Source organism: Megalops cyprinoides, chromosome 20, assembly GCF_013368585.1.
Source record: "Megalops cyprinoides isolate fMegCyp1 chromosome 20, fMegCyp1.pri, whole genome shotgun sequence".
Lineage (NCBI taxonomy): Eukaryota > Metazoa > Chordata > Actinopteri > Elopiformes > Megalopidae > Megalops > Megalops cyprinoides.
The window spans coordinates 21581870-21609788 of record NC_050602.1 but is presented as its reverse complement, the minus strand read 5'-3'; the positions used below and the strand labels follow the sequence as shown (position 1 = coordinate 21609788).

Here is a 27919-nt window from a genome sequence, read left to right as displayed (position 1 = left end):
ACCTACTGCATTACATTCAAATCATGCCTTCAGAACAAATACAATATTTTACATTCAGACATCCCTCCTCCACCATTACACTACAGTGAATCCTCCCCTATGCCCTGATTGGTTTCAGGGCCATACCTTAGTATGACATGAACTGCATTTCAGCTTCCCCCGACTGCCCAATTGGCTTCAGGGTGATAACATCAATCCCACCGCCTGGACAAACAGTAATTTTTGCATCACCCATGCATGACAGAGGAGATGCAGGAGAGCTGTCTGTGCCTCCATAGAATATAATGACTTAATGTTTAGTGTGTTCTTGCCTTAAGGCTGTCTTTACAGCTGCCATTCGTCTCAGTCACACGGCGGCTTCGTCAGCACAGTTCACCACATTTATATGCACTTGAACACGGATTTGCCGATGAAGCACTTATCTGTACTACATCTGCACCGGATATGCACGGTGTGTTTGTGAATACATATTCATACGGATGACTCTTCACTAGCGGTATCGCCGGTTGAGTAATTAAAATGTGTGGTCTTGTCGTGGGACCGTGTGTTAACAGTTTCACTTTCAGATCACATTCGTAAGTAAAGCAGCTGATCGGGAGATGCATGAGTCACGCCCGACGGACATGGGCAAGGACACAAAACCACATGGCTTGGAGAGCTGCCAGTTTCCAGTGGATAATTGTGTTTTTAACTTTGTAATTGTTCATTAAAGATCAATAGGAGCACGATCCGGGATGTGGTGAAAGAGAGAGGGAAAAAAAAAACACATCGTTCTCAACTTTGCTATTTTGTCTGTCAAGCTCAGACCTCACTGCATGGCAGAACTTGTCAGTTGATTCCATGGAGTATGCACGATTGGATGGAGCCCTCTGTATAATTTAATTCTGTTGCCTGTTGTATTTCAGGCAGCATTGGATGTGCCCACATTATGTTATCTGATATTGCTCAGAGTATAATTATTAATTCCTTTTTTTATCTCTGTTTTTATCCAAAAAGCCACCATGAGTTTTGTGACTTTTCGTTAAGTGTCAGCACAATGTTAATTACCACTGAAGGCGGTTGAAATTAATTGTGTGCTTCTAAAAACCCATCGCAAGAGTTCCTCTGACTTAACTCAAAGAAGAGAATCAAACAGTATGTGAAAAAATATTTATTTTTCTTGCCTTGTTGTGTGGGCAGGGGGGCATGTCAGTCTTATTTCCCACTCACTAAAATTATCTCCAGAGCTACCTGTCTAACACAGAGATGCGTTTGCTTTCTCACTCAGACACAGCCACTGGGAATTTCAGGTTGACCACAGTACAGTACAGACTGCTCCAGGTCTCTCCAGGCAACTAGCCAGCTGTCCAAGTCTGTTCACAAGTCCAAAAGGACAGAGGTCACACAGCTCTGTAGGTGATGGCAAAAGTTTGACACAGGCCGTTGAGCGATTTTTTTTTTCCATTAAACAGTGCCAACACAAGACTGAAAAAGGAGTTTTCATGAGATTTCATGAGCTAATGTAGATTCTGCTAAGCTCTGTGACGAGTATTTCTTGACAGGGAAGGTTGGCAAGACCCGGACATTTTCGGCAGTGCTGAATTGTTGTACGGAGCGAGCACCAGCCAGCAGCACAGAGCCTAACTGCCGATTCTCTTTGGAGGGGAGGTGAACATTGAGCCTGACTCCTTTCAAAGGCACTTTATTCTGTGTATCATTGTGGAACATGAGTAACACGGGGTGGGGGGGGGTGCAGTGGGGGGGCTGCACTCAAAGAATGGATAATGGTGGAGGGAGACACAATGGCTGTCTGTCTTGTTCGGTCCATGCAGAGTGACAGTTTGTTGCTATAATTAATTTTTTTTTTTTTTTTTGGGCGGTGTGTGTATCGTGGTCTCTGAGTGATGGAGAGTGTGGATTAGCTTTAGTGAGGCAGTGAGCAGGCTGTAAAAAAAAAACGGGGATTACACCATGTGAACACCAGCAATTAAAGAAATAAATCTGTTCCATGGACTCCTGTCATACTGGCTCTAACAGCATACCTTTGGAAGTAGAGAGAGTCAGGGGTGTGAAAGTGACCACAAAATGGGTGGACCTACATTGTGTTACTGATGACCGCACTGGCTTGAACCTATCATAGCGTTTTGCTATGGACAGCAAAGGGTTTTTTATTGGCTCCTTACAAATCAATAATTAACAGCACAAAGTAGCTCCACCCATGATGGGGTCCACAAAGTCTCATTGTCCCATCACTTGAAAGGGGTGACACAGTGATTGATTAGCCTCTGCCCTCTGAGTGTGTGGCGCCCCACACTGCCCCCCTCTGGTCTTCCCTCATCATTACAGGGAGGAATGCAGTCAATAGAGGGTAGGTCTCCATGCTATCTCCTCTCATTAATGTAGAGGGCCAGCGGGAGGTCATTAAACCATCCTTTGCTGTTCCTCAGTGGCCTGTCTCAGCCAGGTTGAAACAGTGAAGAGAGGTTGCACTTGTTTCTCTATAACGGCTATACATGTGTACACTGTAAAAAGTGTACGTGACTGGTGTTGGTATGTACTTCACAGATTTGTATGTTTTGCTTTGTCTCTAAATGGCTCCACCACTGGTTGCTTTTCTCTCTCTCTCTCACGCACGCACGCGCACACACATATACACACACACACACACACACACACTCATACTCTCACACACACGCATGCACGCGCATGCGCACACACGCATGCACGCGCATGCGCACACACACACACGCATGCACGCGCGCGCACACACACACATGCATGCATGCACACATTCACATACATGTACACATACACATAGAGAGGCATGCATGCACATACCCATGCACACACACACACGCTCACATTCTCGTACACACACACACGCACACACACACACGCTCACATTCTCGTACACACACATACATGCGCACACAGACGGAGCGCCTTCCCCTCTGTTCTCTTTACGGTACAACGCCTGAGTTCTAATGCGGCGCTCGTGTTAAACAAACCTCGATCGATCCCCTCAGTGTCTCTGCCCTTTGAGGAAAGCAGTGAGTCAAGTTGCGTTTAACAGCGGACCGTGAGATGGAGTCTGACAGATAAATGAAGTCGGGGCGATTAATACCTTTTCATCTCCGCCACAGCAGCGGCGGCGGCAGGCGCGAGCGGTCCGAGCGCTTGCCCCGTTTGTGGGCGTAGCGGCTTTGTTCAGCGTTATTGTTATTTATGCGCTGCGCAGATGCATAAAGACTCATTCAAGGTCACTCGCCCAGCTCACATGTACTGAATGCTAGACATTTCTACAGCTGCAGTTTTTCCTGAAGCCATTCAAGTTTGAGTGCCTGGCAGAACAGCAGTGACCCAACTGGGGACTGAAGGCACAAGCCTCTGGTCACGGCCCCCAAGTCCTGAAATACTACATCATGCTGCGGATGTAGCCCCAGCCCATGATCAGTTGGCCAGGACTGCATGGCATAAAAATGTGAACGATATTTACTTTGCAGTAAATGTGCAGCATTATTAAATTTAAAGTACTGTATAACTTATTTATTTTAAGTAGACAGTGAGCCAGTATGCACGTGACATGTTTTCGTTCCGATTTAGTCAGGGGTATGAATAAATACAGAGTGCACTGTGTGTACTTAACAGACATGTTTTTCATTTAATATTGCTTCTTTCCTTTTTGTCTGTGCAAGCGCTGCAATCAACCTGCTGGCTACCCACAGGCTAGCCCCATACATTATTTATGCATTGGGCTATTTTCATAGCTTTCATTTCACATATCATCGATTCGTACGGCTTCATATTTAGAGAAGCATGCCAATAAATCAAGCACAAGTGAAGTATTTTGCTGAAGGCTCCAACAGCAGCGCCTAACATGGGATTTGACCCCGCAACCCTATGGTTATGAATCAAGTTTTCTAGTTGTTTAGCCATTTTTTCAATCCATGTCATCCTTTGTTTTGCCTGGTTTCTGTCTCTAGTGGACATGCATAACAACACTCCTGCCAAATTATTGACAATGACCTACTGAACACTCTTGCTGCCAATTACTAACAATGACCTACTGAATGCTCTTGTTGCCAGTTGCTAACAATGACCTACTCAATGCTCTTGTTGCCAGTTGCTAACAATGAGATACTGAAAACACTGCAGTCCAGCACTGTAACTCATTGACACTCTACCATGGCCAGAGCTTCCTCTACTGGCTGTGTCTTTGCAGAGGTAGAGGATCATCAATTATCTTTGAGAAGACGACAAGGGGGGACGTTCTTTAGAGAAACGCCTGAAGGAGTCCATCATGTGGACCCGTTTTGATCTTTTCATGCAGCGGCTGAGAGCTGAAGCCATCGTGGGCCTGGTTCATCTGCATGGCCTCTCTCTGATGTCTGGACGTCCACACTCCACAAGCCTCTCTGTCTGTGGCTCCCAGAGGTGAAGCCTCCTTTGCATTTTCGGCTTCACAGGCTTTTCCTTAATTGATCAAAACGCCGTTTGATCTGAAAATGGCGAACATTAAGTTTCTCGGAGTTGCCCCTCGATGCATAAGGACACAGCGAGCCGAGCTTTGAGCTCCTCCTAAAACCCTATGGCAGGCACGACAGAGGGATAGACGAGGGTTTAACATTATTTGGGTCTTATGTTTCGCTGATGTTAAGGCGACATCGTCTCAGACTGAGAAAGTGTCAAATGATCTGGTGTGTAAAGTCAGGGCTGCCGCGGCTCTGAACACTGACAGCTGGAGAAAGGCTCTTGTCTGTCCCATTTATTTCTCCTTCTCTCTCTCTCTCTTTTTCTCTCTCTCTCCTCCTCCATCTCTCCCCCTAGACAACCCCTCTCTCCACCGTGCAATCCACAAAGCATTCTTCACTGAAAAGACAGGACTATTCCCATTTTTTTTTCCTGTAGCAATTACAGCAGAGACAATCAGCAGGAACATTCATTCTTCCCTCCCGTGTAGTGTGTAATTTATCCTTCAGAATGTTAAATGGTAATACAATAATGTCACAGACGGCACTGAATTAAAATTCTCTCTCTCTCTCTCTCTCTCTCTCTCTCTCTCTCTCTCTCTCTCTCTCTCTCTCTCTCTCTCTCTGTTCGACTCTCTGTGAGGTTTCCGCATGTCTGTCAGCGGCAAGGAGCTCGGCTGGCTTTTATATGCTTTATGTGAAACTGCAAAAGCCTGCTGGATGGGCCCGGTACCCTGTTCTCTCATTTCACAACATCTAGGAAAATCAGCCAGTGCTCATCTTTTAAACAAGTAGGTTACCACCTGAAATATGGTGCAGTGACAGAAATGAATTAAAATCACGGAGCCCCCTTATGTTATTTTTTTAATTATTTTTTGTAAATCGTTGCTGAATATGATCGCCCCTAGCTGATGGGCACAGTCATTATTTTGCATTGCTCAGCCCCGGCAGCCCGTAATATCTGTCCTTTTGGCAGCACAGGGAGTCCTGTCGCCGAGGGAACTCGACGATGGCACATCGTGTTCGTCCTGACAGCCCCCAAAAGTACCGCATGCCGAGCCACTGACGAACTCTGCATGTCAAATAACTGCTAATGAGGGACTTCTGGTGTCACTATCTCCCAGCTGTAATCACCACAGGATGACCTTTGACCTCCCAGGCAAGCGAGAGAGCAGCACAGAATTTTAATGTTGAGTAGGGGTGTAGAGGGTGTGGCGGGAATATTGAACCTTTTGGTCAAATTCTGCACCAAAAGAGACCAAACAACTCCTCATTATTTTACCAAGAGATCACCAATCAATTACTTGGATCAATATTCAGATGCTCATCAACAAAAAAATAGTAAAATCCAAGCCTCTCCAGTGATGAAAGAATAGGGGCATTCTACTAGGGGCAGTGTAGAAGCAAATCAAGCATAGAATGCACATATTGATATACAGAGTTTGAAATCTTGTAGCTATAGAGGATCTTGGATGCTCTCTGATGCTAACCCACCCCAGTGCAAGTTGATACAGCCTTCAGTCTCCTCCATGTTGTGTATCTAACTCCTGTTTCAACAACATTTGAAAAGATGAGTGCAGCTTGCTGTTTAAAAAAAAAAAAACCCTCATTAATCCATCCAGGGGGATTTACCATCCTCCTGCTTTCAGGAAGTATTTTTAAAATCTTAAAAATCACAAACTCATATCCCATCGCCTCCCTCCACTGTGTGTGCCTGTCTCAAGGAGCCCTCTGAGAGAGACACTAAGACGGTTCTGGGGCAGAGGATGCTGGGATATCGGCTATCTTTGAAATTGATTTTGCCCACAGGCCCCATTTGGCGGAGCGAGCGAATGTTCACCCGTCAGGGGAGATATCAGGCCAGCGTGTTTACAGGGAGAGTGCTGTAGCGTGTGTGTGTGTGTGTGCGTGAGTGTGTGTGTGCGTGCGTGTGCGCGAGCGTGTGTGTGTGCATGTGTGTGTGTGCGCGTGTGCACACTTGTGTGTGTCTGTATACTTCTACACTTGGACAGTATCTATTCTGTTTGCAGATGAGACTTTCACAGCCCTGTAGATTCGTTTTAATCCAAAACTCGTTTGCATGTACACACTGCAAGATGCGTAAGTTAGAATAGCATCCATGTCCATGTAGACCTGTGCTCCTTGTGTGTGTGTGTGTGTGTGTGTGTGTGTGTGTGTGTGTGTGTGTGTGTGTGTGTTTGCTCAGATGTCATCCAGCCTTTCGCCGTGCTTGTGGTCTGAACCTGATGTTTGCTGAGAGGAATTCAGACTGCTGTGTGTGTGTGTGTGTGTGTGTGTTTGTGTGTGTGTGCAAGCCCACTGCTTCTGCACCTATAGGAAAATCCCTTTATTAATCAATAATTTGCTTTGTTAGGACTCTTTAAGAGGCTCTGATCTCCAAAACTTTCAGATTTATACCTGGCTATATGGTCACCAGGTGAGGCAGAGGGAGGCAGGGAGGCTTCATGGGTGGAGCTACTGTGTGCTGTCAGTGCAGTTTGAGCCAATCATGGTGTTTTGGGATGGAGAGCAAGTCTTTTGATTTTTTCATGCACGTCAGTGATTTTCATGCAAGACGGGGTTGGCAAGACCGGGTTGGAACTCAGTGAAATTACTGAATGTTACACAAGTGGTACAGTTGTTGCTCAGCTGGTATATATTTTTTATTTGTTTACTTTTCTCCCTGTCACTTTGTCTTTTCTTTTTTTTTTTTTTTTTTACTGTTTTGCTTCATTGAACAGATGTGTTTTCTGTCCTACATTGTGTGACTATTGCCAACAGGAGGGAGGGGTGTTCTTGCCACACAAGATTTGTGTGGATTATATGAAATATTAATAAAACAATATGAGTCAGTGCATGACAGCAAAAGGTAGGCGCCCCTGATTTCGGTATTTATAATGTCTCATTCTTGCAGTTTGCTGTGTTCTGATAGGATGTGTTTCTGTACTGCTGCAGATATCGACGCCTGCCATTCGAACCCCTGTCAGAACGGAGGCACCTGCATCGCCAAGACCGAGTCCTTCTATTGCCTCTGTCTGGCCAGCTACGGAGGAGTCACATGTGAGAAAGGTGAGAGACACAGAGAGACTCACAGAGTCACGTTTGAGAAAGGAGAGAGACAGAGAGACTCACAGAGCCACATGTTAGAAAGGTTAGAGAGGGGAGTCAGAGAGCCACATGTTAGGAAGGTGAGAGGCAGAGAGAGGCTCATGGAGCCACATATGAGAAAGGTGAGAGACACAGAGAGACTCACAGAGTCACGTTTGAGAAAGGAGAGAGACAGAGAGACTCACAGAGCCACATGTTAGAAAGGTTAGAGAGGGGAGTCAGAGAGCCACATGTTAGGAAGGTGAGAGGCAGAGAGAGGCTCATGGAGCCACATATGAGAAAGGAGAGAGACAGAGAGACTCACAGAACCACATGATAGGAAGGTGAGAGACAGAGGGACTCAGAGAACTGCATGTGATAAAGGTGAGAGACAGAGAGAGGCTCACGGTGCCACATGTGAGGAAGGTGAGAGACAGAGGGACTCAGAGAACTGCATGTGATAAAGGTGAGAGACAGAGAGAGGCTCACGGTGCCACATGTGAGGAAGGTGAGAGACAGACAGGACCTCACAGAGCCACATGTGAGGGAGGTTAGAGAGAGAAAGGGGCGCGTGCTGTTGGCACTGAATCACCTCCCTCTCCTTGAGACAGCGAGAGGAACAGGGGGAGGAAAGTACAGGTTGTACATCTGCAGCAGCTACAGGCGAAAACAAAACACAGCTGGGCTTTTATTTGCAAAGCAGCCCCCCGTCAACATGAAGTTAACCCTCTTTTTACTTTTGAGCCCACGCACCAAATGCTAGTGGGATGTCGCTGCTGTAACCAACCTGCCTGAGCGATGCTAAGCTGCTTCAGGATGCTGTTATTTGACTGCTTTTTTTTCTGGTAAAAGAGTGAGACCCATGCTTAGAACATACAAGCAACGTACAATATGGGCACTTCCCTCAAAACGGTGCAGCCATTTGGATGAGCACCCAATGCAATCCCCCCCCCCCCCCAATCCTCCCCCTCGCGCCCTGCTTTTGTTTACCAAACCCCTGCTGCTGCTGTGATCACTGATGTGCCCACACCCAGCCCCCGCTCTGACAGCCAATCACAGAAGGGGTTCATTCCAGTGCCTTTTTTGTGGGGTAAGTGCAGCAGTGCTTTAGAAAGTTCCACTTACTCAAATGACATCACATCCAATCAGATGCCTGCTAAGCTCACAGGAGTATCCAGGAGGCCAGGAAAGATCAGCATGGTAGATCATCAGGTATCCCTTCAGGCCTGGTCACCTTATGCCCCTGGAGCCACCCCACCTCCTACAACTTCCCTCACACACTCATACACTCACGCCCACACACACCCACACACACACAGTTTTGGGGGGAAAAAAGGCACAGCTCTGATTCTGTTCTGTTCATGCTTGAGCGGGACCAGCAAGCCAGAGTGTGACTGCTGTTTAAGAAACAAAGAGATGTATTATTTAACACCCACATCTGAATCTCTCTGTACTGTGTGCTATATTCTGGCTGAATGCACTTGGGCTCATGGTGCATTGAAAAAAAAATAAGAGATGAATGTACTGATTGCATAGACAGATTGTTTAAATACTTAAGTCTTTTATACATTTTATATCTAGTGTAAGCTGGTGTGAAAATTGTAGGAATTTGTGAAAGGCTATTTTGTGTAGATTAAATATTCACCTCTGATAGCCTGGGCCAGAACCATCTGTATAAAGATCTTTTTTTTCTTCCTCCCTCACTGATGAAATGTGATCCAAAAATATTTGTCAGTTTAAATGTACAGTGTGCGTGCTCCTCCTGTCCTTCTCTGGTTTCCATGGAGACTGCTACTGGAGGCAATTAAATCCTCCATTTAAAGTTGTCAGATGACCACAGAACGTCACCCTGCTAACCACATCCCAGCCCGAGAGCACAGACAGGGAAAAACAGAAACCCATGAGACGTATTTGTCCGCCTCTCCCCATCAGAATCAAAAACCCAGTTCTGCCCTTTGCTCAGATCTTCTCAGAACATCACTGTTGAATTACTGGCAGCACATGTCACCAATCGGCTTGGTCTCACCAGAGGAATTCCACAGTCAAATTGGCACCCGCGATTCAAAACTATTTTTTGCCAGTCCACAACACTGAATGATACACACGCTGCTAATCTCAGCCAACTACAGTCTTTTCTTGCTTTGGACAGCTGTGGTCTTCATAAAACAAGTAAAACATGATTTCTTTTCTTTTAAGCAAGGACAGATAATACCATTCTGGTCATTTCTCTGTGGGTTTTATCAGTGTTTATTACAAAGGTCCACACAAAACAAACTATGGATTATCTCAGAGTAATGCTTTATCTTCCCTAGTCAGACACACCCATTCTTGGAAGAAGTGACTAATTATCCAGTAGAATTCAAAGCATTTCAGACCATGCCGGGGCCTTATATAGGTCTTCACCACCCAATATTGCCCAAGCTGAAGGCCCTCACAGTATTTCTCAGAGAGAGTTACAAAATTAATATATTGTGAACGATGTATTGTACATATTACTGTAACAATACTTTGTAGAGCTGTAACCTGGAATTTAGAGAAATCATTAACAGTTTCAGTGGTTTGTTTAAGCAGCTTTAAGATGACTTTACCCCGTTCTTCTTGGAATCTTAATGACTCAGTTTTGGGAAAATGGGGACTTTTGGCAGACAACCAATTTGAGATACACACAGCAAATGAAACCTCTTTGAAAGAGGAGTGGCATTTTTTCAGCTTACGATATCTTAGTGTTGGCCGGCATCCTTTTACTGTATTTCTTCATATTGTGTTCTTTCATCAGATATCTGAGCCATGCGTGCGCACACTATTATGTTGTGACATACGATACAAGCTGTTATCAAAAGGAAGGTGTGAATGTGAAAGCATTATAATATAAGAGAGACCCTCACTGTGATGGTGATGCAGATAGAATCTGATATTTCCTAGTGACACATATTGGATTTATTTATCTTTCAGGGTCCACCATTACAGCTGACAGCCCCCCCCCCGCCCCCCCCCCCTCGGCCGTCCGTCAGCAAATATTTGCCCGTTTCACCACTCAAAGCAATGACCCGACATGCTGTCTGGCAAATTGACATCCACTGCTTTTATTTGTTCATTGTGTGTCTTCAAATCCACCTCTTGTTTGTGTGCTACACAGTAGCTCTGTAAGGATAACCTTCCAGAAATTAATCAAGCATCTACCACTTTCCTCCCAAAAATAACTCGTTTGCGAACTTTCAGTACGAGAATTTTTTTCTGTTGGCTTTTCTTTGGCTTAATTAATTGAGTGAGGCTTGGTGTCGTGCTTTGTTTATCTTTAAAGAATTTCACATCACAAAAGCAACCACCCTGAGACACTGCCAATTTGTGCATGTACTGTATTTTTTTTCCTGGTGTTGCTGCTGTGCATACAAAAGTGGAGTTGCTGAAGAACCCGCCTTGTTTAATCAAGTTTGAGGGATGAACCATGAGGGTCCCCAAAGAAAATGCTCACGATTGTTCTGTGAGGAAATAAAACCCAGGGATAGTGTTTGGTTGGCTGTGTTGCAAGTTCCCTTGACTTAGGGTGAACTTGGCGCAACAGACTAAACCAGTGGGGGATGCCGCTTTCAGAAACATAGTGCATTCACACACGCAGTTGCTTTGACCGCTTATTTTAAATACAAGTACGGTTCACTTCATCTGCGGCTATATGCGAAACCCCTGAGACTGACATAATTTCTTCAGGATGTGAATTAAGGCAGTTGAACTGTGGCCACCGCAGAGAGGCGTTTGGAATGTAACCCAAATTTCTTAATGCGGTACCAAAGCCAACGCGTTGAGGTTTAGCTAGAAATCAACCGCACAGTAAGGATACCACATTGTAGACATGACATCGTGGGAAGTGACATATTTGACGCGCTTTCATTCACCAGATGTCACTTGTGAACGATTTCCAAAACGGACAGCACTCTTGCTGTTACGCTCCAATTCTACCGCAGTTAAATGGCGAAAAACAAGATCGCAGCAAGTGGAGTGTCTGTATTCACTATCAGAAGCCTGTGTTTTCCAGAGATAGTAAACCCCAGGTAAACGGCAAGTGAAGCAGCTGCTATCAAAAAGTTGTCTGTTGTCAAACCCGTAGAAGTAGAAGCAAGCAGCAAGACTGAATAAACGATCATGCATTAGTTTGCAAATGAATTCAAGTCCAATTGAATTTTCTTGATCTGAAATTTGATAAGCAGTTGAAAAAAAAAGATTTGAAGTGCACGGGATGCAGGTCACTCGTATGTGAAAGTCCACATATTTATTTTTTCATGAAGTTTGTAAAAATATTTGCGAGGGATATTGGAGAGCCAAGATGGACAGAGAAGGTACACCTAGATAACTTTTTATGGGTCTCAAGTTCTTGGCATTTGACCCATTACAAGAAGCTCATATTTGCTGTAGAATTCCATTGATCTGATCACCAATAAGTCCCTTAATTTCCTAAGTAAGTGAAATGTACTGGACTGATCCAAGAGTTCTGGGGTTGCCCAGACCAGAACTACTAGAATTGATTTTGTTAAATGACTTTTCTGCAGCATGGTTGGTAACCACTTGGTAGGGGTTTGAAGTCGCTCTTTGGTTGCTGTGCCTCTGTTTGCAAGTGAAAGTAAAATGGATTTTTTTTTTTATCAAAGCTAAGAACCCATGTTGACTGAATCCACACATTAAGGTTTCCCACGTGCATCACCGAGCTAACACAGACACTCCCATTACCCAACATGCAATGCGGGATAGGTAGCAGCAGGCTTCTGCGGTGAGGCGGGGACCTGCACTTTGCGATGAAAGGGGGCTCTGAAACTCTTCTCTCAGGCATGCGGCTCCACAAACACGCTGTGAAATTAATCTTTTCTCCTCTGAGTCTTTAAGCAATGTTAACGCTAATGGAGATTAATGAATTCTAATAGCACAGCTAGAGGAACATGTGTTGTGGATTAAAACAGAAGTCCGCGGATCGGCTGCGCAGGCTCACCATGTAGAGAGCCCCACAAGCCTCTGAACGCCAAGCAATAATTAGCCGGCGCAATATCGCTCTGAATGGTACTTTCGTCCCGGCCGATCTTCTTCTGTCCTTGAGGGTTGAATCGGGATGGAAATCATTCACATGATTATCATTCATTCAGTTTTTCATCGTATGAACAAAGCATTCCGACCGTATGTCCTCTGTACTTCTTCTTTGAAGTTTTTAAAAAGCCAGTGCAGAGATCCTCTCAAATTATTTTATACCAAAGGGAGTCATCCAGTTCCTGTCATCTATTACTATTTCTCTGTTGTCACCGTCTTTTGAGAGCCTTTCAAGATTTTTTTTTTTTTTTTTTTTTAAAGATGTCAGCCTACGGGTGTCTCCTGCTGCCGTTGGGCTGGAGTTTAAGGCATTAACAGCAGTGGTGGCTCTGGAGCTGTTAGAGAAGAGGTTTCGCCTCCTTGCCAGCTAGGATGTGGGCAGCTGACCTGGCAATTGAAAGTGATTCTGTCACAAGCAACCAAAGTACAGAACATCCATCCACCTACCCGCTCTGGCATCACTGCATTTACAAGCCAGCCAGAGTAGGTCTGTCAGAAAATAAACCCATTGAGTGTGGTTGGCTAGGACGTACAGCACAATGCACTACCAAGAATCCTTTAGCCAGCGTGGTAAGAACCAACGGTGTAAACACACAGCCTTACGCTTTCAGTTCTTACGAGAATGATTTGTGAATGCTTGGTGCTGTACTGCATGTACCATTTAAAAACTTTAACTGGGGTTTCAATCTTCAGATACTTTGATTTCAACCCGCACTCAGACATACATGTTAAATTAGGGCTGCAGGGTAAATGAGTGATTTTTCAAAGAGCAGCTAGGTGCAGCCATAGGTGCACTGACAGGTGTATGCCCAAGGGCAGGTGACCAGGAGACCATGTGGACATGCTGTGACTGGGAGGCAGTTACCAGTCAGAGCTGGCCTGTGAGCTATGCATAGACAGGGAGCTGACCTTTCACCTGGGAACGGTTTCATCTGAAAACGTTTTTCATCATTTACAAGCTTGTCAGTTTTGGTAATTATCACTCGTCAAGCAGCTGGTTGCTCTTTGCGTGTGTGTGTTGTGTTTTTCTAATGGGGTAGCATTTACTTTGCACACTTCACATTATATGAGATCATTGAAGTGATAGCCAAGAGGTTGAGGTTACGTTAGATATTTTTGATTGTAACAAAAGATCTGATGATTTCCTGTGAGGTGCCCAAAGGCAAAGATACCTCATTGCAGTTCATTCAGGTAAAAAGGAATCTGACACTAATTGGTGATCCTTATTTAAATTTGTATATTTGTTATTGGTGTGAAGCAATCAGTTCTCCTTTCTTTCATACTCTTTTTTTTCCAGCATTCTCTCTCATCTTTCCATTCATATAAAAATCTGATTTGCCCTTTGTCATTCTCAGTATGATATCTCGGCAATGTGTATTTATTGCTTGTCAAACTCTGCTGCCAGCAGCCCTGGAAATGCAGTGTCTCCAGGTAACAAGATGAAATGAGGCAGGCAACCGCGCGAGTCGTCCGTAATCTTGCCCAATCAGATTCTCCCATAATGTAAACCAGATTCTCCTCTTCGTCGCACTAATAAAAGCCTTATCCGCGTTATTTTCTGTACTTCAGCAAACACTAGAATGCAGCACGGAGCATGCCATCTCAAGCCGGCTGTAATTGACCCTGGGGGCTTCCGCTTGAAGGCACTCAGGGTCTGGAATCGCCCCGGTTTCTTTGCCGGGTGGTGGCTTGCTGTTCAAGTGCCTGTGACGTACCGAATGCAAGTCCGTTACTTCAATGCATATCCGGAATGCCAAGCAGGAAGCCTGTGTTTATCTCCACACTAGTTTAGAAACTGTGAAGCTTTGCCGTTCTCAGCCATTTCTCTTCAGACCAGGCTGTATGCTTGTCTCCAGGGAGAGCGAGGCTTCATCAATTACTAGCGACTGACTGGAACCAATCGTAGGGTTCTGCTACGGAGACCAAAGTCATTTGATTGGTTCATGCTAGTGAGGGTCTGATGGCAAGAGAGAACTCCACCCATTATTGGGGTTCACGAGGCCTCAGTCTGTTATTTTTTCCTGTCATCAGTCCTCACCTTTAATTTTCCAGATGCAGGAATTTAATTTAAAATGCAACACTTTTCATTCTTTGAATACTTTAGTCTGGATACATTGAAAGGACACGAATAATGTCCTTGTTAACCTTGTCCATGCAAAATAGGAGAGTAAGGAAATTTCAGACAAGAAAACTAAAATTCTGATGGTTCAGTCGCGAAAGGGGAGATAATTTGATTAGCATGTAGGTGGTTAATGAGTGGCGTTTGTTAGACTGAACTCATCAGGGAGTTACAGTACTGGGGTTAGGAGGGGTTTCTGCAGGACATGGTCTGTCTGAAGCTCCAGGCACTTCCTCTCAGACTGACTTGTTTGGCAGGGGAATAACTGCTCCCGGGGACAATCTTCATTCCGACAGTACCCACACGTACCCAAAAACATGAAGCCAGTTTTAATCAGCCTGCCCCAGGTGATTTCACTAGAGGTCAAGGTACTGCCAAAATCATCACAAAAAAGTAGCTGTAAATGCTCACTAAAAACACTATGTTCAGTTCATTTTTAACTATGACTTAACAAAAAAAAAATATATATATATCATTCGCTGGCCCTTCGTTGGAGTGCATACAGTGGGAGGTTTAATGTGAGTCAGAGAGGTGTGTGTGTGTGTGTGTGTGTGTGTGTGTGTGTGTGTGTGTCCTAACTAGCAATCAATGAAATAATAAACTACGTTAACGATGACGTTAATAATGGTAAGAAGTGGTCATTAATGAGGGGCTCGCTTTAGGTCCCCGGTGGATGGACTGAGACCTTGGAGGCCCCTTCAGTCGGGCACATACAGACTTAGAGAGCGCTCCCTTTTATTGCAGACAACAGTATTCCACCATCGCATCCAGTCTGAATACCCTCCACGCTAATGCAATACGCCAACCGCTGTGCAGTCAAATTGCCAGGAAGGTATCAGGGTGAAAAAAATAAAAGGATGGCTGCGCTGATTGTTAGCTGAGATTTCCTGTTGCCGTGGCATTCCAGGACGCAAATGAATTCTCTCTCTTGCTGATTTCTGTTCAATTGTAATTCATCCCACTGTGCTCTGGTTCACTGGAATCTACACTGTTGTGATCTTCCACTTTCCAGTCACCAGTCAGCTTATTAAAGCACCGCGCAAATCACTACAATTATGATGCCACTGGATATTTTGTGCCACTTGATCTGTATGTCTGCGCCTAATTTTCATTAAAGAATACATCATCTTATTATTGTTATGAAACCCGAGCAATTATCTGTCTAATGTTGCCCATAAGGAGGAGTTTGTGTACAGGTAGACGTGTTAATGACTTCCAAAGTCATCAACACCTCAGTGTGAATATCGCAGAGTGGTTGCAGCTCTGCTGCATATTTTTTGCGCTGCAGAGTCTGCAGAAATTTCCAGCGTTTAAAAAGCAGTTTCTGCTTTTGCACCGTTTTCTTCCTCAGGGCAGGAAGGTGCAGGAGACATCAGAGGGGTTTGCATTTCAAAATCAGGGAAATGTGGAGGGGGGGAAAAAAAAAAGCCCAAAACAATTGTGCACATGCTGAAATGCAAGAGAGGATATATGGGGGAGGCTGCCATTTCCGTGATGCAGTTTCAGTTGAATAATATTGGGATCGATTCAAGTTAAGGCAGAGGCGATAGCTTGCACTGAAACGGCTTCGAGTTGTGAACCTAAGGTGCTGCAGTCTTTTCAAGCACCGGTGGCAACTTCCCTCGTGGCGGTTTGCCTCTTGCTGTTATTGGTGTAAACTTTTGCAAATGGAGGCACATACTGAATCGAGAACATTTCCGCTTGCTGAGGAACGAATTTCGCTGGACGCAGAGGTGCATCCTGGCAGCAGGCGCTGTGAAAGCAGGTCACAGATGCCCGTGTGTCTGTGAGCTCTCGGAGTCAGAGGCTTCATTTGCCGATGGCCAAGAATGACCAGAAATCCTGTATACGTGCAGAGGTGAGACTAACGGACTGACGCCAACCTCTTTGCAAAAAAAAAAAAAAAAAAACGGAAATTAAATTAAAACGTCTACAAGTTTGGCGGGGGACTCAAAAGGGCAGCGTTTAGACAGCCCCAACCGCAATGTCCCAGTCCTGCTCCTGCAACCAACTGCGTGCTAAGCAGGGCCCCAGCCAGCCTTATTTGCCTCACCTTGGAAATGTAGTGCAAAAAAAGCAGGAGTCAAATTAAATCTTTCACTCAACTGACATAGCAGGGAGCAGAGCTGTGCAGACAGATAACGTCCTCCCCCCAAACACACACACCCACGCACGCACACACACACATGCACGCACACACACAAACGCACGCACACATGCACGCACACTCATGCACGCACACACAAATGCACTCTCACACACACACACGCACACACAGGCACGCATGCACACACACACTCACACGAACGCACGCACGCATGCACACACACATGCACACAAACGCACTCACATACACACATACGCGCACACACACGTCACAGTGGGGGAGGAGAGCGTATTAGCTCTGTGGATCAACACAGACACAGTCACACCCCAGAGAAAGAGAGGGGGATGCTCTGTTGACAGGGATGTGACAGGGTTTAATTAGCCAAAGACTGCCAAGGAGGAAGCCATTTCGGCGGATTAAAGCTTTTTTTCCTACATCGCTAAGCTTTTTTTTCTTTCGAAAAAGACAAGGATTATGGAAGAGAAGAAAAGTGAACGTCAGGAAGCAGAGAGGAATGTGGCAGGGTGGCTTAAAAGCACTCAGCGTTCCCTGAGGGGGTGCCACTCCGGAACTCTCTGAACTTTCCCAGAAAACTGCCTGTTTATTTATCTCCCATTATATATACAGTACCAGTCAAAAGTCTGGACACACCTGATTAGGATAATGTGAAACATTCTTTCAAAGACATTTTGATCTAAAGATGTATGCTTAAACGTATGAAATTTGTTTCTTAGACACACATAAATTTTGCAGTTGATGCCTGTGTATGAATTTCTTTCCAAAAAAAAGAAGTGAAGAAAATGTTTCTTGCCTACTTTGATGAATCTAAAATGTAAGATTCCTCTACGTTAGTTTTGACTTTTTTTGGTCACTGCATAATCCCATTTGTGTTATTTTATAGTTTTGATGTCTTTACTACTATTCTAAAATGTGGAAAATAGTAACAATAAAGAAAAACCCTTCTATGAGTAAGTGTGTCTAAACTTATGACTGGTACTGTACATTTTACATAATGTTTGTGAGGTAAACTGCTCATCTGTTTTTCACAGAATGGCCCTGGATGGCCTTTAAGAGTGTTTAAAAGATTGCTTGCAGTGAGTGAATTATCCCCACATGCTGTGGCTGTCACAGACCGCAGCATCTGTTTTTGTGCAAAGCGATGCAGGGAGTAGCTCCCCCTCTCGATCGCCCCTCAGTAACGTCTGTCTCCGTCGTTCTGCAGACACTCAGGGCTGTGAGCACACCTGGAAGAAGTTCCACGGGCACTGCTACAGGTACTTCACCCACCGCCACACCTGGGAGGACGCCGAGAAGGACTGCCGGGAGCACGGAGGTCACCTGGCCAGCGTCCACTCCGCCATGGAGCAGGACTTCCTCAACGGTGTGTGGGAACCCCCGTCGGGTGGGTCAGAGCTCAGCACCACAGAGCAGAGAGGGGCAAATACCAGGGAAAAATTACATTACTGGCATTTAGCAGATGCTCTTATCCAGAGCGACTTACACAGATTACAATTTTTACATGTTATCCATTTATACAGCTGGATATTTTACTGAGGCAATTATAGGTTAAGTACCTTGTCCAACGGTATAGAAGCAGTGTCCTAGCGGGGGAATCAAACCGGCAACCTCTCAGGTACCATCCCTGCTCCTTACCACTATGCTACACTGCCCAACACAGTATATCAGGGCAGGGCACAAGCTGGGGAACTTAGTATGGAGTGTGTAACGCCACAAACATTTGGCACAGTCCTTCAAACAGCGCTGTGGTGGAGCAGTAAGGAGTAGGCCTTGTAACCTAAAGGTTGGCAGCTGGTTCTCTGGTGGGACACCACTGGTATGCCCTCACGCAACTTAACCTTGATCGCTTCAGGCAATATCCAGCTGTCTAAATGGATGATAGGTAAACTGTGGACGTTGCCCTGAATAGTGATAAATGTAATATGTCTTTTGGTGTACAGTAAAGCAGTGCTCACCCTCCGTATCCCTGGCGACAGAAATTCAAACTCTGATTTAATTAGCTTACAGGACAGTATCCCCCCACCCCTCCTACGTGTTGCATAATGGATTTTCCTGTGGACTTCCGGAGCCTTAGTAAGGCACACAAAGAGGGGGAGACCCCAGTTTGCTCTCGGACTCTCCGTCAATAGGAACACATTTCCCAAAAAATTAAAGTTGGAAAAAAAAAAGAAGTGTTTAATTGCCATGCAAATGGGTGTCCCTACCCTCGCGATTACAGGACCACAGCCGTCAGCAAGATTAATGTTCCCGAAAATACAGCCCATCGCAGGCTCGAACGCTGAAATTACATTTAGCTGAAAAAAAATCTGCATAGGTAATGGCCCTGCCCTCGTTTGGAGAGGAAAAAAATTATACGGCGCTTAAAGTGGCTTAACTTGATATTCACACCCAGCGAGCGGCGGCGGTAAGTTAATATTCAAGCCCGGTGACGGTATGTGGGTGAGCTGCAGACACCAGGTGGTAAGTACAGAGTGACCCCTTTTACGCCAGACCCACAAAGTTTGAAAGTGATTTTTTTTTAATTCATGCGTTGCTCCGTTGCAGTGTCCCGCAGGGAGCCGCGGGGGTCAAGTGAAGCCGGTATCGAAGTTAACAAAGGGGTTCCGCTTTGCACCCCTCTGTCAGACTCGTTTAAACCTGCACTCCTCACCGCGAAAGAGAAGACTCACATGGTGATATGATGTGATATAGCAGGATATTACAGTTGTATAGGCGTTGTCCTTGAGGGACCAGCCAACTTGGATTGTCCGATGGGACATTGCTCTTGAAATGTTGAGTGAGGGACTTGATGAATGAATATGCAGATTTATGAATGGATATTATGTGAAATATCCTGTAAAGTCATACAGTACCAGTCAAACTTTTGGCCACACCTGATTAAGATAATGGGAAACATGCATTCAAAGACATTTTCTGAATACTCATGCATGAATGATTGAAATTTATTTCTTAGACAAAGATAAATAGTGAAGGTGATGCCTATGTATGAATTTCTTTCCAAAACAAACATTTAAATTTTCAAAAACATTTATATATGTAGAATGGTGTATGACGCTGTACTGCTGTACCTTGTGAGTCATATAAAACACTGCTGTACTCTGGGTATGGTGTTTAAAATTGGTATACTTTGAAACTAGTTTATAACACTGTTATAAAGGGGTTATGATCCTGCTGTACCTTACAAGTGGTGTGTTTAGCTGCTATACCCTAAGAGTCATCTACTGTATAGTCTTGCTGTACTTTGAGTGTGGTATATAACGCTGTTGTAATAGATGTATAATATCGGATGTACTTCCAGAGTGTTGTGTAACATCATTGGATCATGTTACCCTCTGAGTTACGTATAACACCGCTACATCTCTGAGTGTGGTGCATAAAGTTGCTTTACTCCAGAAGTGGTGTCTGACTCTGCCGGTCCCTCAGGTCTGGGTCACGAGAACACCTGGATCGGACTGAATGACCGCACAGTAGAGGAAGACTTCCAATGGACAGACAACCTGGAGCTGGTGAGAGCCACCATTTTGCAGACGCTCTTATCCAGATAGACTTACGAAAGTTACAATTTTAACATTATCCATTTAGAAAGATGGATGTTTACTGTGGCAATTTTGGCTAAAGTACCTTGCCCTGGGTAGAGCACCAGTGCCCCAGCAGGGAAGAAAGCCAGCAACCTTTGGGGTATGACCGGTGCTCCTTACCACTATGCTACACTGCTGCCCATTGGCATTTTCAGCATATTGCGTGTATGCTAACTTTTATTCCTAAGTTAAGTTTAAAGTTATGTTTAACTTTTCATCAGGCATAATTTTGCAACAGCCTCAGAATTGATGTAAAGTTATGCCTGATGTTTACAGAGGAGGTCTAATGCATATTGCTATTAATACTGAATGTCTAATTTATTACTGCAGTAATATTATGCATTGATACAACAAACCAAGCTGCAAAAATATGAAATATGATATATAATAACATTCAATACAAATAATTTGGCGCAATGACAGATTTTTTTGCTTGTGTGACTTTATAAATGATGCATGTTTGGTGTTCAGCACTGCCTATTTATCTACATTATGAGGATGCAGTAGTTTAGAAGCTGGTTTTACAATCCAGAGGTTGCCGGTTTGAATCCCAGATGGGCTGTTGCTGCTATACTGCAGGGTATTTAACCCCCTGGGTCCCATTGACCCACCGGTGGGTCAGACAGGTTTAATATTAGTATTAGTAATATTAGTATTAATATCTCAGCGACTGCACAAGCTACAGTGTTGGTTCAAGTATCCTCTGAATCTGTCATTTCCACTGATTACGGATATCTTCGAATTTCACCGCTAGTCCAAACCAAACCGGTTAAGTTGTAAGTTGTTTCTTCTATGCGTTTATGATGCTGAAATTGTGCCATTTGCTACATTTACACTGTTGTGCTGTGATGGATCCCAAATCAAGTTCCAGGCTAATCCTGTCTGATTCTGCACCCCCCCCAAACCCGTGCAGGAGTATGAGAACTGGCGGGAGAAGCAGCCGGATAACTTCTTTGCGGGAGGGGAGGACTGCGTGGTGATGGTGGCTCATGAGGGCGGGAAGTGGAACGACGTGCCCTGCAACTATAACCTGCCCTACATCTGCAAGAAAGCCACAGGTCTGTGCGTGCGTGCGTGCGTGCGTGCGTGTGTGTGTGTGTGTCCGTGTGTGTGTGTGTGTGTGTGTGTGTGTGTGCGTGCGTGCGTGCGTGTGTGTGTGTGTGTCCGTGTGTGTGTGTGTGTGTGTGTGTGTGTGTGTGTGTGTGTGTGTCCGTGTGTGTGTGTGTGTGTCGTGTGTGTGTGTGTGTGTGTCGTGTGTGTGTGTGTGTGTGTGTGTGTGTGTGTCCGTGTGTGTGTGTGTGTGTGCTTGTGTGGATGTGTGTCACAGTGTGTTGAGGGAGGGGTATCACAGTGTGTGTTCGTGCGCTTGTATGGATGTGTGTCACAGTGTGTTGGGGCCGGGGGTGTCTGCGTGTGTGTTTCAGTGTGTACGTGCATAAGAGAGAGATAGCGAAAGGGTCATTATTGTTTTTTAAAAATATACTTTTGGTGTTTGTCTCATATTTATTCAAATGTGTTATACCAATGAAGCATTTGGAAATTAAAAAGTCAAAATTTACAGTGTGTGTTTGACAGAGAGAAAGATGGAGAGAGGCAGGGGGATAGAGGCAGACACTCTGAGCGCTCTTGATCAATCCTTTATCAGCTCTGCTACGCACTTGCCTCGGTCCTCTCTCACATTCCAGGGTCGGCAGAGTTTATTAGGCGGATGGGAATTGGACTTAGTAATCAAAAGGTTGCATATTTGAATCCCATGGATCTTGCCGCTCATATGCCCTTGAGCGAGTTTCTGAACCCTATTTCCATATATCTGCTGTGAAACGGGTAGCGTGTAAAATGCATTCCGTGTAAGCTGCTCCCCACAGGGGTCTCCGTGCAATTAAGAAAACACACAGCGCGGCTCGCTGTCAGCACACAGCAGGCCCCAGAAGAGACACGCGTGCCGCTTTCCCAGGTCTCTCCACGTTTTACCGAAGCTCCGGGGGAGCACAGGCACAAATGACCCGGAACTGTTTCGGCTGCTCGCAGTGGGCTTCGGGTTGGTCTTCGGCTTTTTTTTTTTCGGATTCAGGCCCAAATTGGTATTCAGCTGCCATCTGCTCTGAGCCCCTCCGTCCCCCCTGTGGAGCGCTCCGTTGCGGCTCTCTGTCACAGAGGCACACCAGCAGACAGAGGCGCAGAGATAACGCCCTCCTCTGTGGGCTTATTAGACCTGCTTTGTCCCGCCATTTGCATGAGGGAGAGACAGAGCCGCTGCAAAAATAGCCGTGGGGCCGCGTCCCTGGTGGGAGGAGTCCGAGAGGCAGGGCGCTTCAGGGGCGTCCAGAATGCTCGCCTGCATTTAGCGTCACTCTGGACCCCAAGCAGGTTGAACCCGACACCGGAGGGTTGTCAGTTCAAATCCCAGCTGAAGGTACAACTGTCGGCTGGATTCACAGGGCAGTGATCCGGCATAATGGAGCTGAACTTTGTAATTTGAATGTTTCTGGTTCACATCCTAAGTGGGGCACCGCTGTTAGCCAGGTTTGCAGGACAGCAGTCTGGCATAATGAAACCGGGCTTGTAGTCAGAGGGTTGCAAGTTCAAATCCTTTGTGGGGTGTTGCTTTTGTGGCCTCAGCCAGGTTATTTAAATTGAATTGTTTCAGAAAATATAAGGCTGTGTAAACGCCTGTGTGTTATTCCAATGTTAACATTTCCACGTTTTTCCAGGTCTGTTTTTGCCAGCCTTCTCCTAGGGTCACGGAATAATTTTCCAGTTTATTCCCAGTTGGCCCTGCGTTTTCTGTTTTCTTATTCTCTCTGAAAAATCTATGCAACACATACACTACTTTGTGATAATTTCGAAAATACGCTGTTACAAATAAAATGTGGTAGATTGATGTGTGTAGAAATAGAAGTTACAGGTGTTGCTAGGATAAGGGTTACTACTGAGCAGCTTGGTGATAACAAGGTGTGAACGCACCCTCCTACAGGCCTGTGAACTGAGAATTGCTGAGCTGAGCTGAGGCGCGTTGGCGGAAACGTTAGCGCTCTCTTTCTCACAGATGATATCGATCTCCGGGCTCGGCTACTCTGGAGTATCACTGTAGCCCTCTCTGATTTCCGTGTCCTCACAGTAAATGAAAATGGTGACATTTCCAGTTGACTGAAAATTTCTGGATAAAGGGGGGAAAAAAAGAAAAATAAAGATCCAACCGAGCTCAACTGATGTTTCTGGAGACCGGCTTGGTGGTTTTCTCTTGACCTGAGTTCATCCGTTTTCCGATGTAATTGGCTACATTTAGTCAATTACATTGCCAGTTACTATATGTGTATGCCTGTGCATTTAGTTATGCTGTTATGTTTCAGCACAAGGGCTTGCATCACTTCAGTGACTGAGTGATCAGTGACCTGTTGATCACGTTTCTTGCGCTGTTGATCACGTTTCTTGCGCTGTTGGTCACATGTTTCTTGCGCTGTTGATCACGTTTCTTGCGCTGTTGATCACGTTTCTTGCACTATTGGTCACATGTTTCTTGCGCTGTTGATCACGTTTCTTGCACTATTGGTCGCATGTTTCTTGCGCTGTTGGTCACATGTTTCTTGCGCTGTTGGTCACATGTTTCTTGCGCTGTTGGTCACATGTTTCTTGCGCTGTTGGTTGCATGTTTCTTGCACAAGCTGATGCTATTGAACAATCTGTTATGTCCATATGTCCTTTACCTACAATGAAAAGAAATGCAGGAAACATTTAAAACAGCATTTTTTTCATAAATTTTTTGCCATCACCGAACTTGCCAAACTGAGTCAAAGTTAAGGGCGAATGCTAATCGAATCCAGGCCTGTGTGCCTTTCAGTGAAGCTGGAGCCGATTCTCCAGAGTCCCTGTGGAAGAAAACAGCACGACAAGCTGAGCGGAGATAAGGTGCCATTCACATTGAACACGGAGTGCTGTGGACTGCCGAAATTCTGCTCGCTGAGAGAGGCTAGGCTACGTGCAGCGGGCATGCACGTACAGCTGGTGAAGTAGAAACGCAGTGTAGTCACTGCCTAGCCCCTCAGATCTGCTCCCTGGTACTTTTCCACTGGTTGGTCCGTCCGACAGACGGCCTAGATGGGGCGTTCTCTCCAGGATTCATTTGATTTTAAATGCTGTGTGAAGCTGTGTTCTGGGACTAATGACGCAGGTTCGACCCCCCTCCGGCTGGACTGATGGTAAGCGGTGCTGATGTACACCGTGGTGGAGAGAGGGGACGGGGTGGGGTGGGGGGGGGGGGCACTCTATATTTAAGTTTTGCCTCTGGCTGCCCAGGTCCTGGGAATTGACAAGCTTGGCATTCATTACCGTCCGCGGCAGGGGCTGCAGATTCATACAGCATGCAGGAACGCGCAGACGGTGACTCGGAGTGCTTCGCCTGTGGAGGCACAGCCAATTGGGATTCACTAGCAACGTCGCCATCTAGGGAAGGAGAGAGGAATTGCAGCAAGAGAACTGTATGTGGTGATTGCCAGCTTGTGGCTGGCCTCACAAGACAGCAGAGTCACAGAATCACAGCAGAGTCTCTCTGCTGCCGTTGGTTTGAACATTATGAGACAGTGTGAAGAATTCCTCTCTGAAACTTAACCTTAAGCTAGGCATTTATCTCCAGTTATCCTCTCACCCGACATTAAAAAAACAATCACACCGGCCAAACCTCAATGGCCACTGTCGAATGAGTGCCTTCACATATGAATACGTTCATGAAAATGGGAAGCCTACCTCTAAAAAACTAAACACTCTCGTTTCAAATTAATGTATGGACGGACTACTGTAACAGAAGGACCAATGTGCAGTAGCTGGCACAGATAAGCCAGAGTGGTGATCAGTGATCAAAAAGAACTCTCTCTCTTCTGTTATCACTAGAGCTTTTAGTGATACATTTAGTGATAAGACTACTTTTCTCAAGTATTCACGTTGTGAATGTACAAATGATATGTGTGTGTGTGTGTGTGTGTGTGTATGTATGTGCATATACAGTGTGTGTGTATATATATATATATATATATATATATATATATATATATATATATATATATATATATATATATATTCAACTTACATCAATTCAGTTCATCTCACAGTGATGTGTTATAATTGATGGTAAAACATCATTATATATAAATATATATTTTATATATAAATATTTGCTGGGGCTTTAGTGAGAAGCTGCTGTGTCATTCTTCCTTCAGTTGTGCTGTTGAGTAGAGTGTCTTCAGCCTCTGTCTCTCCGTGTGGCAGTGTTGTGTGGGCCTCCCCCCGCCGTGGACAATGCCTTCCTCATTGGGCGGACGCTGTCGCGCTACGACATCCACTCCGTGGTGCGCTACCAGTGCACGGACGGCTTCCACCAGCGCCACGTCGCCACCGCCAAGTGCCGCGCCAACGGGAAGTGGGACACGCCCAAGATTGTCTGCACAAAGTGTGAGTGAAAGCCGCCAAAAGCGTTGTGTGCTCACATCCAGGAGTGCAACGGCTCTCTGAAATCGTGGTGGCTTGTATAATAATGTTCAGTGTGTGAATATTTATGCCATAAGTAACACCCTCACTCTCCTCCATCAGCTAGGAGACCCCACCATTATCGGCGTCACCACCACAGGTCCCGACGAGAGAGGAGGAAGCACAAGAGACATGGAGCAGGAAGCCACCGGGGCGGAGCCGAGGGCCACAACCACCCATAAGGCAACGGCCGCTGCTAACTCTCCACAGTCACCATCTCCACCACCCTCCTCTCCCCCCCCCCCCCCCCCCCCCCGTGCCCTGTCTGGCCCAGCCAGAGGCTCAGCAAGTCGGGTGGAATCCTACCCAACTCTGAGGCTTGGAGGAATACCGCTAGGCCTCTCTCACGGACAGTTTATGTAATTATGTATTCTCCTCCTTCTCCCCTCCTCTTCCTCACTGTCTTTCGCTTCTTCTGTTGTTGAATATGTTGTGGAGTCCGTCAAAATCATTTTCTTCCTGTTTACTCCACGGCCCCCCGTGACCACGGTTTTCAGAATTGATTTTGTCATTCTGTTCTTCTTTATCTTTCAGGGGTTGGGTTTGGTAAACTGTCGTTGTAAATAGTCTCATTCGAAAAGGTCACGGTTGTGTTAAAACAAGACTTGATTAGGAATATAAGTATTTTACTTTTTGAATGAACTCCTCTTGCTAAAAGGTCATATCACAAACGTAGACTTGTTTAATGAAAGGTCTGTGTATTCCTGGACCAGACTTGTGTTGGATTGAGTATTTTAATGACCATTCCTTTTGTACTTCGTTGTCCGCACAGTTTTTGACTGACTTGCCAAATATCTGATAGCTGAAATTTGTACCTCTAGCCCTGTTCCTCTTGACAAGTTTACCAATTTCTTTATTTATGCATCTATTCATTTTTCTTTGTAACTTTTTTTGTTTTTTTGCTACCTTTACTGTTGTCTGCATTTTTAAACAGTGGAATGATTTATTACAGTGAAAAGATGTGATGGTTTGATATTGTGAACTAGAGGAGGATGTTGCAAAGACAATGCAAGGCATAAAGATATCAGATCTTGAAAGTAAGCCTATTCCCTCTGCCTCCATCCTTCCCTTGACCTCTATCTCTATTCTCTCTCTCTCCCTCTCTCTCTCTCCCTCTCTCTCTCTCTCCCTCTCTCTCTCCCTCTCTCTCTCTCTACCTCTCTCTCCCTCTCTCTCTCTCTCTCTCTCTCCCTCTCCCTCTCCCTCTCCCTCTCCCTCTCTCTCTCTCTCTCTCTCTCTCTCTCTCTCTCCCCCTCTCCCTCTCCCTCTCCCTCTCCCTCTCCCTCTCCCTCTCCCTCTCCCTCTCCCTCTCTCTCTCTCTTGTTATCCCCCTCGGTTTTTCTCAGCTTGTTCTCTTGCATTTGCTTAAGTCCTCCAACACCAAGAAGTCGATACACCCTTTTCTCAAGCCACTTTTTAAACAATTATCAACAATTATGATTGCACCTCAACAATCAGCTAAGTTAATGAGCAAATTATTCTCAATTAAGCACAAATTATAGCAAAGTTTAGGTTTGGCGCTGTCCCTTATTAAATTCAGTGGGACTGTTGTGAACCACAGACCATGTGGACGTGTTTGAAATGTTGTGCAGGGGAGTGATTGCAACAAGCCTTGGAGGATGTCATCATATACCTTTAACACATAGGTGGCATTGTCTGACACGAATGCGGCCGCATTATTAAAATGAAATCTCGTCTGCATTTCTTTATGCCGTCTGCAGCCACTGAGTAATTCATAGCGGTAAGGTACACTGTCAGCATGGACGGCTTTAAAATTGAGAATGATGGAGTTTCCTTGCAGAACAAATACAATATGTGAAACATAATGGTTTTCACCATCTGTTGATTCGTCCGTGACTATAGATATAGTGTCAGATGTTTGGATCACTTCTTTTAATTTGTTTTTATGCAAGTCGGTTGTTCCTTGGAAGATAATATTGTCAAAGTTGGTCGGCTGAAGTTAGTTCCTCAGTGTTTA

The 27919-nt window shown here is 45.3% G+C and overlaps 1 protein-coding gene across 1 annotated transcript in view; it reads left to right on the top strand.

The window, feature by feature from the left end:
• The window catches only part of LOC118795626 (neurocan core protein-like), an 82063-nt gene extending 55882 nt beyond the window's left edge, over positions 1 to 26181 (top strand). The window contains exons 9-14 of the mRNA XM_036554249.1: positions 7404 to 7517; positions 18051 to 18209; positions 20270 to 20352; positions 21338 to 21482; positions 25684 to 25866; positions 26005 to 26181. Coding sequence (XP_036410142.1) covers positions 7404 to 7517; positions 18051 to 18209; positions 20270 to 20352; positions 21338 to 21482; positions 25684 to 25866; positions 26005 to 26123 — 803 coding nt within the window. The 3' untranslated portion in view covers positions 26124 to 26181. The remainder of the gene's footprint in view (positions 1 to 7403; positions 7518 to 18050; positions 18210 to 20269; positions 20353 to 21337; positions 21483 to 25683; positions 25867 to 26004) is intronic.
• The last annotated feature ends 1738 nt before the right edge of the window (positions 26182 to 27919 follow it).